Source organism: Podarcis vaucheri (assembly GCF_965113315.1).
Source record: "Podarcis vaucheri genome assembly, chromosome: 2".
In the NCBI taxonomy this organism is placed as follows: Eukaryota; Metazoa; Chordata; class Lepidosauria; order Squamata; family Lacertidae; genus Podarcis; species Podarcis vaucheri.
In genome coordinates, this window is record NC_138760.1 from 44,752,818 (window position 1) to 44,769,820 (window position 17,003).

At 46.1% G+C, this 17,003-nt stretch overlaps 1 protein-coding gene across 4 annotated transcripts in view; it reads right to left on the reverse strand.

Moving 5' to 3' along the window:
• The window catches only part of CDRT4 (CMT1A duplicated region transcript 4), a 35,143-nt gene extending 19,436 nt beyond the window's left edge, over nt 1-15,707 (reverse strand). Inside the window, exons 1-3 of one of the 4 annotated variants that reach the window (XM_082213901.1) lie at nt 15,454-15,707; nt 15,272-15,327; nt 11,258-11,348 (exon numbers count right to left, since the gene is read on the reverse strand). In XM_082213901.1, the coding sequence (XP_082070027.1) occupies nt 11,258-11,288 (31 nt within the window). In that variant the 5' untranslated portion in view covers nt 11,289-11,348; nt 15,272-15,327; nt 15,454-15,707. The other 3 variants (XM_082213902.1, XM_082213900.1, XM_082213899.1) reach the window with 3 other exon arrangements.
• Nucleotides 15,708-17,003: the final 1,296 nt, after the last annotated feature.

A 17,003-nucleotide genomic window follows, 5' to 3' on the forward strand; every position in this document is an offset into this window, starting at 1 on the left:
TGTGCTTAACCCTTCCTTCATTGGTGTTTCCACTGAAAACTCTCCCTTCAAACTACAATATGCACGCACACACACACACAAACAAACACACACAGCTGCTTTTCATACCAAGGTGCTCTTCCAGATTCACATTGACTCCATTCCAAACCAGAAGTGTGGGCCTCTCTGTCTTTTTAATAAAGAGGGTTCCATTTTTAAAAGAATTAGTAAGAAGAAGCCTATGAAACCTGCAAGTTCTGATGTGAGAAAGGAGAATTTAGCCAGAAGGAAACAAGCACACAAATAAATGGCTGCACCCTGCGAAATAGTTTCACCGGGCAGCCCTGATCACGCTGGCTCCTCTACTACGAAAACCCACTGCTGTCTTTGGCGCTCTGCTTGTTTTCACTGTTTAATGAAACAATAATTCTGTTTTAAGCATTGGCAGCTGTCTTATGCACTGAGGTTTTGTGTAAATTTGTTATCCTTCATGGTGAAAACCATATAAATAAACACAGCAGCTTTTCCTTCCTGCCTGGACTCCCCACAAGAACCAGGCTAGTGGCTCTGGGCTCCCCTTCTCTGTCTCTCTCGCTTGCTCGGCTTGATAGCCTCAGACGCCAGCAATCACAACCCTGCCTCCCACAGAGTGAGCAGCGAGCTTTGGTTTAAATCAGCTTCTCCCTGGAACTCGTAATAAACACAGCGCAAAGTTTTGGAGCCATCAATGAATGGGATTGGCCAGGCTGGTCCAGTGTTCCCAGTGTTAATACTGTGGTGGCTTCAGCCCAAAGTCCAGCTTGGCTTGATAAGGTTGTCAAAGCTTCCTGTTCTGGCTGACTACATTCAAATAGAACCTGCTTACATGAGCTCAAATCCCAACATGTGCTGAATGCTTCAGTGCCTCCTGAAAAACTGTCCCAGCAAAGCTCAACTTGTTTCTTTCAGGTCTGCAAATTGGGAGAGACCGATTGGAACAAGTGGGTCTTTCAGAGGCCCACAGTCAAGAACAGAATAGCCCTTTCAATTCCTTTGACTTTTCCAATTTAAAACAGCCCTCTTCAAATCCTGCCCCAGTGAACCTTGACTAGCTTTGATGGCGGAAATTGCTTAGTTTGAAATGTCTCAAAATTCTAAGTGCCTGGCTCTTGGATTTTGGAATAATTTAGAATATATATATATATACTGTTTGTTGTTTGTCGGCTAATTCAGTGTTTCCCAACCGGTGTTCCGCGGCACACGAGTGTGCCGTGAGACGTTGCCTCGTGTGCCGCGAGATGCCTGGAGGGAGGCGGGCGAGTCGGGCGGCGAGAGGCGGGACGGCGGCGGCGAGGAGAGGCCGCGCCTCCTGCTGCTGCCTGGCGCTCCTCCTCGCAGCCGGCAGCGCTGCCTGGGCGCCTCCGCGCGACTCTGCCTCGCTGGGTTTGGTCTCCCAGCAGAGACGGGTCACACGCGCCCCTCCCTCCCTCCCTCAGCCTGCGCGGAGGGAGAGCCAGAGAGAGGCATCGCTCCTGCGCGGCGGGAGAGGGAGCAGCCGGAGCGATGCCCCAAACGAAGGCATGGGACCGGAGGGGAAATCCTCTCCGAGGAGGATTGAGCGCAGCTGAGAGAAGCCTTTCGAGGAGCTGCCGTGTCCCCTGGAAACCCCCTTCCCAGCTCTGCCTGCCTGCCTGCCCAAAGCTTGGAGGTTCCCCGGCAAGGGGGAGGGAAAAAACTTTCACTTTTGTGCGTCCCTCCCGGCGTGACGCTGCGCGCTGACGTCACGGGGCAGGGCTTTAATGGTGGTGTGCCGCGAGATTTTTTTTCAGTAAACAGGTGTGCCGTTGCCCAAAAACGTTTGGGAAACACTGGGCTAATTCAATTCAAAATTGCCAACAATTTACTAAGCTAGTTGTAAATGATGAATAACAACAACAATAATAAAATTGACTATCAACGTAGCATCAAAGTTCCTGCTTTGATGAGAATTCAAATTTTGCCAAGTGTGAGGAATCTATTGCATTGATTGCTATTCCAATTCATCTTGCCCTTACTGTTGAAGGCCACCCCACTCAACCCTGGCAATGTTAGAGAGGGTTGAGGGTTGCCCACCATGACATACAGGGTGAAAGTGTGTGTGTGTGTTTGTGTGTGTGAACACACACAAAAAATTTGGGGCTGACTACATTACAGTGGTACCTCGGGTTACATATGCTTCAGGTTACATACACTTCAGGTTACAGACTCCGCTAACCCAGAAATAATACCTCGGGTTAAGAACTTTACTTCAGGATGAGAACAGAAATCGTGCTCCGGCAGCACAGCAGCAGCAGGAGGCCCCATTAGCTAAAGTGGTGCTTCAGGTTAAGAACAGTTTCAGGTTAAGAACGGACCTCTGGAACGAATTAAGTACTTAACCCGAGGTACCACTGTAATGTGAGTCATTAAGTGTGCCTATTTCAAATTGCTGCACACTGAGGGCAGGTTCATTTATTTAGAAGATAAACCAACTTTTTAAAATTATTTTTAATAGGGAGGCTTTGCACAAGTCGGCTCTTGTAGAAAACTGCTCTATTAAAAAAATATAGAAACAGGTATCGACAGATAAACATGAACTGGGAGTGAAGGGTTGTTATGCCCCTCCCTCCCTGCCGCCTCCATTGCACTTAGGCCCCATAAAACTCATATTTTGGAGTATCATCCTTCACTCAGTGTCAGAAGGATGTAACGTATGTGGATCATCTTAGGGCTGCATGTTGCTTTTTAGCCTTCATGTGGCAGGTCAGCATGAGAAGAAACATGAGCCATTTTTGAAATTGCCACCATGTGACTACTTCCTGTATTGCTTCCTTAAATACAGAGGCAAAGCAGATGCCTGAAAAATGTGATTTAGCATGTCTGAACCGTTCCCTAGATGATGAAGTTCAAGTAAACATAGCTGCAAATATTGAAGTGCTCTTCTTCTGCACATGTAATGGGATAGAGCTCAGTACGAAGAGCATGAGACTCTTTATCTCAAGTTATGCATTCGAGCCCCACGTTGGGCAGAAGATTCTTGCATTGCAGGGGGTTGGACTAGGTGACCCTCAGGGTCTCTTCCAACTCTACAATTCTATGTTTCTATGTCACTTCCATTATTATGCTTATGCCAGCATCCCTATTCAAAGGCTCTTTTCTTGTGGATTCCTTTAAAAAAGCACTTAAAAACCTTGTGTTAAATTATTCTGCAGCTATCCCCCAATCCCAGTGAAGTCCTGTAGCTGGAGCAAAAACAAAAAACAAAAAACTGCAAGCCTTTCCATAGAGAGAACCTTTTGTCAAGATTGCCTTCAGCTACAATTCAGGCTCACATAATATGTGGTATATTCTTGTCATCTTCGGGGTGGGGGTGGGGAGACCTCCCCCCAAAGAGATCCTTGGAATTCTGCTGTGGAAGCCAGGAATGCTGAGTGTTCTGTTCCTTAATCACCAGCCTATAACTTCTCTGTTTCATCAGCTCTGTTTTCAGTTTAAAATTATAGCACACAGGATGGAAAGGCAAGCTGGTAGATTTACAAGCCCTTAATAACTTGGGCATAGCTGTCAACTTTTCCTTTTTCTTGCAAGGAATCCTATTCGGAATAAGGGAATTTCCCTTTAAAAAAGGGAAACGTTGACAGCTATGAACTTGGGTCCAGGATACCTTAAGAAGTGCCTTACAAATTAGGTTGCACTTCAGCTTCCATCAGCCCCAGCCAGCATGGCAAAAGGTCAGGGATGTTGGGAGTTGGAGTCGAACGACTATTTTGGTGTTAAGTGGTATAAAAATTAAAGAATAAAAAGAATAAAACATCTGGAGGGCCAAAGCTTCCCTATCCCCGACATACAGCAAGGAACTGCACACTCTGGGGTGTAGAAGGCACATACAAAACTGTTGTTTTAACTGAGGATTTGAGCTACCCATTCATCCTCTGAATATGCCAGATTTTCAAAGCTTAGTGCACTCTGCTGCTCATTTCTAATAGACAACTGCTGAATGATCATCCATTTGTTTTTGACAGTAATGACTAACCCTGCTCTTTATACTGCTCCTCTCTTATAGAAGTCCAAATGAGCTCATGCTTCCATGTCAATTTGAGGATATATTGAATTTGTTTCCAGGAAGACAATATAGAATTTCCAATCCAAAGTTCATGGGAGTGTTTAAAATGTGAAATGTCCTGATCTCATATTTGGATGACATTTCTACCTTCGTTTCACTTCTTGGTAGAAAAAAAAGCCACAGCTGAATTTAGAGGTTACTCTGATTTGTTTTGACCTTAAGATAATAGTGGAGAATTGAATCCAGAAGCTTTGTTTTTAAAGAACCAATTTTCTTCTTCCAGAAATAGCTCCCCCCCCAAATAGGATCCACTAATTATCATTCAAACAAGATTGCATCTGCCTACACCAGGGTAAATCTCCTGGTTCCCTATGACATATATTAGAGGAGGCCTAGTCTTCATTATCTCTTCATGATATGCCCCCTTTCCTTATCTCTCATCCTCTTCCTTGTCCGCAACACAAGAGAGAGATTCTCATCTTCTATGAAAGCAACAAATGGGGAAACTGCTGCAGTACAAATTCCCCCTCCAGATGTTGATAACCTGCAACTCCCATCCCCCCTTGACCATTGGCCATGCTGGAGTCAAACAACATCTGGAGAGTCATAGGTTCCGCAGCCCTTTCTAGATATGTTATTCACTTCCCTGTGAGAACTATTCCAGTGGGTCAACCAGATAAACAAGGACAAAATGAAGTGGGATAATTACAGACGTTCCTAGAGCCTGGAAGTGTCCTGTAAGGCCTTTTGGCAAGAGGACTGTCAGCTGGCTTACAAGTGAAATGGTGATGCCCTTCATCCTCCTGCTTTGCTCAGAACATCACTCTGCCTCAGGAAAAACCTGGTCTGCTGGGCTACAACAATTAAAAAAGTAAGACAAACCCATCCTGCTGCTTCCCACAATGGCCAACCATTGTTGGAGATGCAGAAAGCCCACAAGACACCAAGGCAATAGCCCCACCCTGCTATTTGCCACAAAGCAAGTGGTAATCAAGGGCATGCTACTTCTGAGTTCCACCCAGCCACCATACCTAATAGAAAGCTTTATCTGCCATAAATTTACCTAATCTACTTTTAGGAACAGAGAGAAGCTGTCTTACACCAAGTGAAGGTATTTATAAGTCAAGTCAAGTGCATTTTTGTTTATTCTGACTGGCAGCACCTATCTAGGTTTTCCGGCAGAGCTCTCCCACACTACAGCAGTGTGTAGTGTAGCGGTTAGAGTGTTGGCCTAAGACCTGGGAGACCAGGGTTCAAATCCCCACTCGGCCACAGAGTTCACTGGGTGGCATTGAACCAGTCACAGTCTCTCAGCAGTCTCTCGTGCCACTTTAGGCGCCAATTAATATCAGCGACTAGGGCTTAAAATGCCTACCACAACAGCACAATCCTACACCTGTCTCCTAGTCAATTCCACCCAGTTCAACAGGGCTTATTCCCAGGTAAGTGGATATTGGATTACAGTCTAAATTCCAAAATGCAAGGGCTGCCACCTCCCGCTTCTGCAATTGCAGCACGGATTCAGAAACCTGAAAGATTTTAATGCCTAGTAGATTCAGACACAGATCACAGTGTTCAAAGTAAACACTTCAACCCCTCATTCATCACTCAGGAATGCTAATCCAGCATGGCCTTGAACTCAGCAACTCTGGCTGAGATGGGTGTGTGTGGCCCAGATTCCTCTTAAGGCCTGCGTCGGGGATGAATAAATGGAGGGACCATGTTTCAGAGTTTATTTCACCACTGCCACTCTATCATACAGAAAAGCTGTCTGCTTGCCATGATAGAGTGACGCTCTTTCCTCCAAGATTGTTCCTATCTGTGTTTCCTCCGAGGCAAAGGACCAGCAGCCTCCAGCCAGCATGCTTGAGGGGTGGCTTTTGTAAGATTTTCTCTCCCTTCCGGGCTAATTAGAAACAGGTGCTTGTTTACTGGGAATGACAGCAACCAGTTCTATAGGCTCACACCCTTAGCTGTGAGCTATGCCAAATAACCTGTTTATTGAGTGCCTGGCTTGTACTTTACATTACGGTGAAGGAACACATGTCATTATCATCATTATTAAATATTGTGAGAGCAGTAGGGCAGCTCTAGAGGCACTCTCGCCGAATCCAGTCCAAATGCGCCTTTCTCAAGCCCTTGGGGAGAAATGCGCCTGTCAGTTCAAAGCAGGAGCCCAGGCACTGAGTTCAAAGGAGATTTCCACCCTGCCCCTGTTTCCCATGATATCACCCAGAAACCTCCTGCTCATACTGGGCACGATTCTGCAGTTTTTAAAAGCAAGTTTCCTTCTTTTAATTGGCAATGAATGGATAAGTGCACAAACTTTTGTGTGAGACTCTGTTAAAGATACATGAGGGCGATTTGCTGCCTGAAGCATATTGGGAGGAGAAGACTGGTGTCTGAAATAGTGGCCTGATTCAGACATAATGCTAAGACAACCTATGGATTAGTGTGAATGAGCAAGAATGTGGCAATGCAGAGCAAAAACCTGGCCTTGCTGCTACCACATTACCAACAGCAAAACCAGTGCTTGTTTTCTGGGGAGACGCAGGGGGACGCATGCCCCTAAACATTTTGTGAATCTTTCTACTTTTGTCCATTTACTGTGTTTATTTTTCCTGATTTAAACTATAAAATGGTGATTTTCTCGAGTCAAAATGAGAGTACCCCTAAACATTTTTTTTCGAAAAAAAGCACTGAGCAAAACTATGTTTTATATAATCTGTAAGCCACCCAGAGTGGCTGGGGAAATGCAGCCAGATGGGTGGGGTATTATTATTATTATTATTATTATTATTATTATTATTATTAGGTTTGGCTTAGCATTACGTGCAAACCTGGTCTCATGGTTTGTCTTGCTCCAAAGAAGCAGGGTTTTGCTGAGCATGCCCTGCCATACACACTTTTGCCTGGTCTGAAATCTATGCTGACTGAAAGTGGCTCTTTGGGGGTTTCCAACAGGAGCCATTCCCAGTCCAAACTGGAGATGCTGGGGATGGATGGAACCTGGGACCTTCTGCATTCAAAGCAGATGCTCCAACACAGTCCTTCCCCTCCCTGTTTACCCACCCAGAGCAAGTGGGAGCTGCTCAGCTTTCGCAGCCTCCACTGCAGGCTGAGAGCCAAATGCCTCAGACCCTGAGGAGTGAGGAGGAAGCTGACATCAGAGCTGGCAGCATGCGTGCATACAGCTTATCCATTGGATCGCCATCGGAGCAACATCTGTTTTCTGTGTCTTCTTGGGCAAGGCGCCAAGCTTCTAACAATATGCAGCCTCATAGATCCATCTGTGCCCGGGATGTCTTATTTGCCTCCTGAAGCTCTCAGATGGCAACAGCTCCATGTGGGGACCCTGCAAGCAGCAGCAGCAGCATCTGCCACCAGCGCCATCCTGCCCTGCCTGATCTCGAAGGAGCCCCTCACAAGAAGGCTCATGAAAAGGAGGCCGCTCTGAGCAAAAGCTAATGATCTTTCTGGCTCGAAGAGCATTCTCTCCCCGAGGCAGAGGTGGCGCTTCCGCAGCCCACAGCCGCTGCAGACAGTGTTTTCGTAACCCCCACCACCTGGGTGGCAACCAGCACATCTGCTGCCTGGATGAACTAAAGCAGAGCTTGGCCTTCCTGTTCTCCAGAAGGCAGCTCAGTCGGCTGCTAAAAAGAGGAGGGAGAGAAGAACTGAAAATGCAATTCAGATTTCTCAGCTATCTGCTCCTAGAACTTTAAAGAAGTTCCAGGTTTCACCTCGAAAGAAGTTCGCGCACCCACAGCTATGTCAGTCATGGAAGAGGTAGTCTCTTTCCTTCCACCAGGCACAGGCTCTGGAATCTGCTCCCTTCATTCGGATGCTGTCTGACAGCTGTCGGCAGCTGAGCAAGGTGAGCCAGGAGTTGAGTCAGAGCTGAGGAATCAAGCCAGGAAGGCTTTGCTACTCAGGCAGGATCCCAGCCCAAATGACAAGCCTTTTATAGGTCTTCCTGTCCAAGACAACCCAATGGGGTGGAGCCAATCCATAGCCTACTCTGCTGCCAGCAACTGTACTTCTCATAGGTTACAACGTGGGGCAGCTAGATACAGATTTCTGGTCCTAGCCCTGGCCAATGTGGCCACCCTCTAGAGGTTGTGGACTACGACTCACAGCAGCATAGTCAATGATCAGGGATGATGTGGGGCACAGGTTCCCCAACCCTGTTTTAAAGGCAGGTGTCACATTTTCTGGGTCCCAAACCCCTTGGAACTCAGGACAACTTCACCTCACCTGCTTCAAATCAGAGAAGCTGGGTTCATCCTGGGAAGGGGGGAATAGATAGCACATAGCCAGTTCCCCAGCAGTTCCTTACTCAGGAGGCCATTTCAGGCTGGTTCTCTCCCTCTTTTTCATAGTTCTTTCTGAGGCTTAGATGCCATCAGGAGGAATCTGAGAGCTTGCAGCCTCTCATCAGCTCCACCCTTACCTATCTGGGCTGATGGGTCTAGCACAGATATGCAGAACCAATGGCCTGCACATATAATTGGACTCAAAAGTTTGATCAGCGCCATTCAGAATGGGAAAATGTCAGGGACGATTGGGAGCTGGAGTCCAGCAACACCTGAGAGGGCCACAGGTTCCTCATGACTGTTCTAGTGGCTTTCTCTCCATGACTGGGAACAGCTTCCTTTCTGAAGCTGCTATCAGTGAACCAATCCAGGGTAGCCAGGTCACATAGAATGGCAACCTTCATTACTACAACACACTAAGGCCCAAGCCTAGGCATTTTTAGGGGAAGCAAATAATGCAGAAGCCAAGTGAAAGCATAGCAACTTAAAGGTTGCTTGTGAGAAAGAGGAGAGTGGCAGAAGTGATGCACTTCTAATGGATCCTTTAAGTTCCTCAGTAAGACATCTGGCTGGCCACTGTGAGAACAGGATGCTGGAGTAGGTAGGCCTTTGGTCTGGTCCAGCAGAACTCTCTTGTGTTAAGGCAGACAAAGGTGAGAAGAATATCAGTGAATTGTGGTTGCATTCCCTCCCCATGACCCTTGCATGTTAGCCATCACTCACCGTGCTGAGTAAGGAGGCTAATGGAGAAAGTTCACATTATGGAGCCGCAGACCTTGTTAAGCCATGAAGAACTGTTGGTCATGGGTTTATTTCATGTTTTTGGAGGAGACTTGGATGACGCTGGTCCCATAACACCAATTTCTCTGGGCAGTTTCCATATGAGGCTTCTGAAGCCACTCAAAGAGAGCTACAAATCCCTAAGAAGCAAGCCTGCTGAGGATGGGGTGGACCAGTGGCGGAGCTTCATGCTCCAGCACCGGGGAGCAGAGAGCAGGTGGAGGTGTGGCACGCTGCCCGCAGGGGTGTGGCGCCCACACAGGCGGGGGGCAGTCACGATGGCACCCCACCGGGATCATGCTGCTGGGGGCGGTGCGCTCCCCCCGCTCCCCTCTTCCTCTGCCAGAGGGGTGGACTCACCTATTTGGCACCCAGGTAATTTTGGCACCCAGGTAACTATCAATCACTGGGATGTGGGTGGCGCTGTGGGTTAAATCACAGAGCCTAGGACTTACTGATCAGAAAGTCGGTGGTTCAAATCCCCGTGACAGGGTGAGCTCCCATTGCTTGGTCCCTGCTCCTGCCAACCTAGCAGTTTGAAAGCACGTCAAAGTGCAAGTAGATAAATAGGTACCGCTCCGGCGGGAAGGTAAACGGCATTTCCGTGCACTGCTCTGGTTTGCCAGAAGCAGCTTAGTCATGCTGGCCACATGACCCGGAAGCTGTACGTCGGCTCCCTCGGCCAATAAAGCGAGATGAGCGCCGCAACACCAGAGTCAGTCATGACTGGACCTAATGGTCAGGGATCCCTTTACCTTTTTAACTATCAGTCGCGCTGAAATTTTGAACATTTTCATTGCCTACTCGAACCAAAATGTAACACTTAGAAACCACTGAGATAAAAATAAATAAACATCAAAAGTAATATGAGTTACCCCAAACCTCTACTTCAAGTGAAAGCATTGCCAGAAACCTTATCCAAAAAACACACCGAGCATTCTTCTGGTTTTGTCCTTCAGACCTCAGTGAAAAGGAAAACATTGCTCTAACATGTGGAAGGGTTGGCTTTTGTGCTTCAGCAACTTTTGCAGTAATAACAGTGAACTCTCTCTTCTAAAACAAACCATTGTGCTTTCCAATATATAAAGAAAGAAGGAAATTAATTCTGGCTGCATGGATAGTGGTTGATTAAGGAATACAAACCAGGGTTGCCAGATTATCAGGTTGGAACTGTCAACACAGAACCTTCAAATTATTGGATTTTGCTTCAAAATTCTTATGCCCAGTGGTGGGGCCTAGGAACCAGGAGAAAACTAAATTCAGTTTGCATTTGAAGATGAACCAACATGATCTGCACTTTCCAAAACAATTCGTTAACTGAAACACAGCAGCGCTTCAAAATTTGTGCTCTCCATATTTCACAATCCATATTTCCAACCTATGGCTCACCCACACTTCCACTTTTCCCACCACTTTCCCCTGGGAAAACCTGCTATTTACTGCTGAATTGGGACAAATGTCTATGGCAATTTTTCATGTGATCTGCTGAGTATAATCATGCAAGGAAGTGGGGCTGCATGCACTACACATTCTATGGTCATTCAGTGGTCATTCTCAACTTTCTTGTTTTTTTTTTGAACTCCACAAAAAATAGGTGCAAAACATTTTTGTTTAGTTTGGATAGAAGCCATCTTTCTGGCCGTAGTTCTATTCCTTCTTCAGTATGAAAGTCTTTCAATGAAAGTGAATTTATGCCTTTGCATCCATGACCACCCTCCTGCCTCCGAGAATATGGTAACTTCTATTAATTTCTTTTGGCATAAGATAAACACAGGTGCTATATAGTCCCATCTCAAGGATCACTCTCTTCCCCAAACCCACCTTTAAAAAATAATAGCAACACTTCATCCAATATATGGTATTTGAATATGCAGGGCTGCAACTGTGCAAATTCAGCATGTACCAAGAAAACTTTAAACATGTAATTCAATGAAGATGTATGGGGAACACATCGATACCAGTAACATAACACCACTTGGATGTTCCTTTTGATTAAGCAGTACATAAGCTTTCCTAACAAAATAGATCAACTCTTCAGTAATTTTGTTCAGATTGGGATTTGGCCACAACAGATGATTGGCTCTCTGATGGTGATGTAGCAAGTCAACCCAGAATGCCTTACCTTTCAGTGCGCTCTTAAAAGGGACTGCCATGGTTGTTTTCGTCCTTGTCAAGTGATTGAAGATGTCCCTCTGAGAAGGCTCTAAGAGATCCTTTAAGAAAATATCCATTTGTCAGGCTTAATAAGTTACAGGTTGGCACACAGCAAACAGGATGCATTTCTGTTTCTTTTGCTCTCCCAGAAGCTAGGTGCAGTTTAGAAAGTTGCAAATGCCTGCCAGTAAACAGGGTGGTTGCCATAGAGCTGCTATATTGAAGTCCTGCTCAAGGAAATAAAGGCTCACGAGGGACATTGCTAGGTTCACAGACCATCTAAAATGAAGAGGCGTTTTATCATTCACTTCCATAATTATGAGGCACTTCAGTGCACAACTTTGTTCCACACAACACAAGGCAGTACGATATACCTTAACGTCTTTTCTATTAATCGTTGTAGTCAATGCCTCATGCAAAAACTATGATTCCAGAATGAAAGTTTATGCACATTGCCATAATTAATCAAGCTGCCCTTTGAGGACCAATGCGGTATTACTAAACAGACTGTTCTTTACCTTCCCTGCGTCTCTTTTTCCATGCAATTTATCACCTCTTTTTTAGTTCAGTTGCCATGTTGGCTAATGGAGCAATGCAAATTAAGACAGAGCAAAACAGAGCAATATAGCATGAAGCCCTTGGCCAGGCAGAGAGCCTTCTTGGTAGTGGCACCCTGTGGAATGTCTTCCCATCAGTTGTCAAGGAAATAAACAACTATCTGATGTTTAGAAGACTCTGAAGGCAGCCCTATTTAGGGAAGTTTTTAATACTTGATGTTTTATCATGTTTTTAATGTTCTGTTGGGAACCGCCCGGAGTGGCTGGGGAAACCCAGCCCGGTGGGCGGGGTATGAATAAATAATAATAATAATAATAATAATAATAATAATAATAATAATAATAATAATAGACTGCTAGTGTCATCTGGCTCAGTACTGTCAACACCAGGGTTTCCCAAACTTGGGTCTCCAGCTGTTTTTTGGACTATAAGTTCCATTACCCTCATAGCTAGGGATGATGGGAGTTGTAGTCCAACAACAACTGGAGATCCAAGTTTGGGAAACCCTGGTCTACATGGACTGACACTGGATTTCCAAAGTTTGAGGCAGAGGCCTTTCCCAGCCCTGCTTAGAGATTTCAAGGCTTGAACCTGGAACCTTCTGCATGCAAATCATGCGTTCTACCACTGAGCTACAACCCTTCCTGGTGTCATGAAGCATATGGTACCTAAGGAAGGCTCTCTCTTCTTTTCTGACTATCAGGTGCAATGGGAACTTCAAGTCCCTCTGGAAGAAACCCTCTCATGTGTTATCGTGCTAGTAGGAGTTGTTTTCTCCTGCAAATAGAATTAGGAATCAATACTCATGCAGCTGTTGTTCTGCCCTGCCCCTTGAGGCTCCCTTGGTGTAAATCATTGTGGCATCCTCATATCACTCTTCAACATAGCATTGTAGATTATTGCTAGGAGCTGGGATTATGACATAGTTGGCACTGTAATCCAGTTATATTATTCCTCCATTTTAGGGATCTTGCATCCTGCAGCTCTGCTGGCTAAGTTGCCGTCAAGCCTTGGTGGAATTAAAAGATTTACAACTGAGAGCATGTTGTGTCAGCTACCAGGCAACTGCAGGGTAGATACATGGAAGAGTTGGGCACATGGGAGCCTAAGTGAGAGTTTGATTATGCTTTCTAAGGATGTGCCTGCATGGAAGCTTCCTGCACTGTCAGTCTGTGGTGTGGTAAAGTGTACAAAGCATCATTTGAACAATCATACCCTGTTGAGAAGATTTAGCAGAATTCCATCAATGCCTATGCTGCAAATGTCCCCTTTCACTTGGGTTGATGAATGGGAATCAGCCCTGTTGTTTTGCAGATTGAGGTGGTGGTGGGGTCCAGCCCTATGAGCTCAACAAAAACTCAATAACACTATGACTTATGTAAAACAGGCTGGCAATTTCTTCCAAGTTTGGTTGGCATTGACAGAAAGTGAAGATGAGGAAAGGAGAGGAACAGAGATGGGCAGGAGGCAGAGAGCAGTGAAAGGGAGTTTAGGTGGATAAGAATTAGACAGATGGTGTGGTGGGAAATTGCTGATGAAGAGTCCCAGAGGAGCAGGCAAAAGCAGGTGAAGAGAGAGTGCCCAAAACAGGCAAGAGGACAGTGAGAGAAAGCTGGTGTATACTGAGTCAAGCCACTGGTCCATCCAGTTCAATATTGACTCTATTCTGATAGTCAGTAGCTCTCCGGGGTTTCAGACAGGGGCCTCTCCCAGCTTTATCTGGAGATCCTGGGCATTCAACTTGGGACCTTTTTCATATAAAGGATATGGTTTTTTATGGCACACCACAGAGTTATGGCCCTCTCCCTTAAGAAAATGGACAAAGCTCTATGGAAAAGCAGGGGAGGCAAAGGACAAAAGGTTGAGAGCTAAAAGAACCATAGAGAATGGGGCAGGGAAGGAAACAGGAACAGAGAAGTAAGTTCCCAGTTGGCCAAGATGATGGAACAAGAAAGCAGTCTGTGACTGAGCATGGCAACCTATATGGCAAGAGGTTCTGTGGGGCCCACCAGAGGCCTTGACCAAGGAAGATTTATACCTAGTGTTGGGGTTGTCCAACAGGGGCTTATAGAAGAGCGTAGCACAACTGTACCGCAAACGCCAGCAAACTTATTTGTTGAATTGGCGACCTGGCCTTAGAGTGTTGTTATAGCCCACAGGGGACATTGTGAAGTGGGTAGTGCCAAAGTGCTACTCCCTATCAAGTTGGTGGTACCCATGAGCCTCTGCAGGAATTATCCCAGAGAGGTAAAACACTGAAAGGGGAGGAGCATGCTAGTTTCAAAAAAAAGATAGGAGAATTACTGCCTGTACATTTTGCTTCATATCTGAGGTTCTAAAAATGTTAGAAACTTACTCTTTTTGTTTGGTAAAATGATAGGAATCTGGGGATTATGGGTCATGGGCAGGGAGCACCTGCCCACTTTATCTATATCTTTATCTATTTATATCTTTATATCTTTATCTATTTATAACCCACAGATGCCCATGACATCTAACCTCCCTAACATTTCAATGCTACTATAATTCCTCCTCAAACCCCTGTTGGACTGAGCATTGTAAATGGTATGTTTCTGCAGGAGATATTTCTGTTCCTGTTGCTGCCAGGTTGGAAGCAATCTGAGATAAATGGTTTTCTAACAGGAATACTGGAAGAGTCACTGTGGGGGAAGCTTCCCTGAGGTGAAATCAAGGCTGTCAAAGCAAACAATGATGCACTTTTTTGGCATCCTCAGAAGAAAGAAAGAGAGAGAGGGGGGGGAGGGAGGGAGAGATGCCTCTTGTAGATCTAGATTAAGTCATCCTCTTGGCAGGCTCACAGCTCACACTGGAACTGTGCATGTGATGCTGTACAGTGTGGGAGTCACAAACAACTGGCAGGGGGGCAACTAGGGAAAAGACAATGCAAGAAACCACAAAGGCCAGGGCTACTTGGATTGGCTTGAAATCCAAGGCTCCAAGTCAACATCTCTCCTTGTGTCAGGAGTCCATTGGAAGGCTGCCACTCCAAGTGGCTGGACACTCTGTAACAACATCCTCTCTCCTTTGTTTTCCTGCAGCCTCTTCCTCACTTTCATTTCCTCTCTGCATCTGTTTCAGGGGCATGGTGCAACCCAGAGACACAGGCACTGAAACTTTGTTACCTGCTAGCCGTTACCTGCACCACTGCTACTAATATTGTTGAAGTATTGTGATTTCTCCACATGGTAGGAAGCTCCTGAGGCAAAGCAGTTACGCAAGTTTGGTTCCCTGTGGAAGGTGGTCACTAGAGTCTAGCTAGCATTTTGTATAATTTATTTGCAGATATATAGATTGAGTAGAGTTGGAGCTCCAGTTTGCACATGGCAGCAGATAGCCAAACTGTTGTCCACTTCAGATCTCCAAAGAGGTGCGTCCCAAAGCTGCTTACAGAACCCAAACTCACCTCTCTGCCCTATTGGTTCTCTCAGCCTTTCTTCTTCCCGACTCCAACTGCAGCTTCTGTCAGGAGAAGAAAGGCATGTCACTTTTCATGACCTTCCAGGTATTTTACTTTCAGAACAATGCAAGGTGGTCTTGTATTAAGAAGCAATCATCTAACAATTATCTCCCATGGAGACACGTCACCTGAATACCCTGAGCTATTAACATTCCGATCCTAGGTGTCCGGGTGCTGCTTTAAGGCAGGGGTGGGAATTGGATCTAGCCGGTGAGCCAGATCTCAACCTCCCGCATGTCCCGTGGGCTATTTTGACAGGTGACCGGGGCCACCACATGTCAATCACTTAATGTCACCATGTCAAGTAAAGTGTTTAGCTTTGCTTATATGGCATGAAATCCAACCACGCAGTGAAAGACTATGGGGTTTGCAGGTGACACTAGTGACGATGACCACCTCAGGTGGCAGGACCCACAGGGGCAGCAGAACCTGATGTCTTTATCTCTCTCTCCCCCCCCCCTCGTTCCTGGCAGGGAAAGGGGGTGTCATTTTGTGGCTCACCTCAGGTGCCCAAATGTATTGGACCAGCCTTGGTTCAGATCATAATGACCATTATTTAATCAGGCCACAACTAGCAATTTCACAATTCTCTATTTAACATCAGGCAAGCTGTAACTTTCATCTTCGGGGAAAAACCCAAGAGGAACCATGTGCTGCTGATGCATAGATGAGGATGAGCACAGAGTGAGGGTGGGTCAGGAGCATGTGGATGGATGAAGGGATGAGTGTGAATGAAAGGTATATATATTTGTGAATGGAAGGTATATGGAGCTTTGGCCCCACCCTCTGTTGGCATGTCAACTCTGGAAGGTAACGTATGGCAGGAATGCAGTCCTCAGGCTGAAGAAGTCTCCCCACCGCTCATTTAGAGGATTTTGTATCAGGGATTAACTTAGTCAAAGGGTACTGATTATTTCTGGGAACAGAACCATCTGAAGCATCCGCCCGCTGTAAATAAAGCAACATTGCTCCCCCATCTATTCGTTGGGATGTGAAGCGCATGGTCTCATAGAGAGAGGCAGTGTCATCAACTGAAGTGCTGCCAAGTGCTCCCTTGACTTCCAGCATTCCTGGAAGTGAATAAGTTTTTCCTTCTCTTTACTGCCATCGTGAGCCGCAAAGACATTTGTTCTTTCCTTTGTTCTGGGTTAAGGGGGGGAACTAGCAGGAGACAATGCAACAGCACGTTGCTATGAACCACTGGGCGGAGATACAACCAGTACATGTGCGTTTGACTACTGTTCCAAGGAAGGGATATTTGGCAAAGCCCCGTTTGTATCTTTGAAGGATATGCTAGTGAATGATTTGTTCTGAGATCACCACCTACACAGCCAGGATTTCTGTCTGTACACACAGGCGTGACTGGTTGGCCGTACAGCCCTGGAGCCTTGCCTCTTCTTCCTTCCTTCCCTGGGCAGTCTCCCTTCCTCTCAACCCAAATGCCTCCAGGCTGTATGTCATTGACAAGCAGCAGTTACCTCATGAATCAGACACCCCCATGTTCAGACCTTGGGCTCTTCCAAAGGAAATTCCTCAATGTGGAGCACAGGGGGGATGTCTGACTCAGGGTGATCCTGTGGGGTTTGGAATGGACTATGGGAAAGTATCCCAGAGCACCTGCCATTTTAAGCCAATCCTATTTTCATCCAAGTTATGACAAACACCTAACAAAAATGGC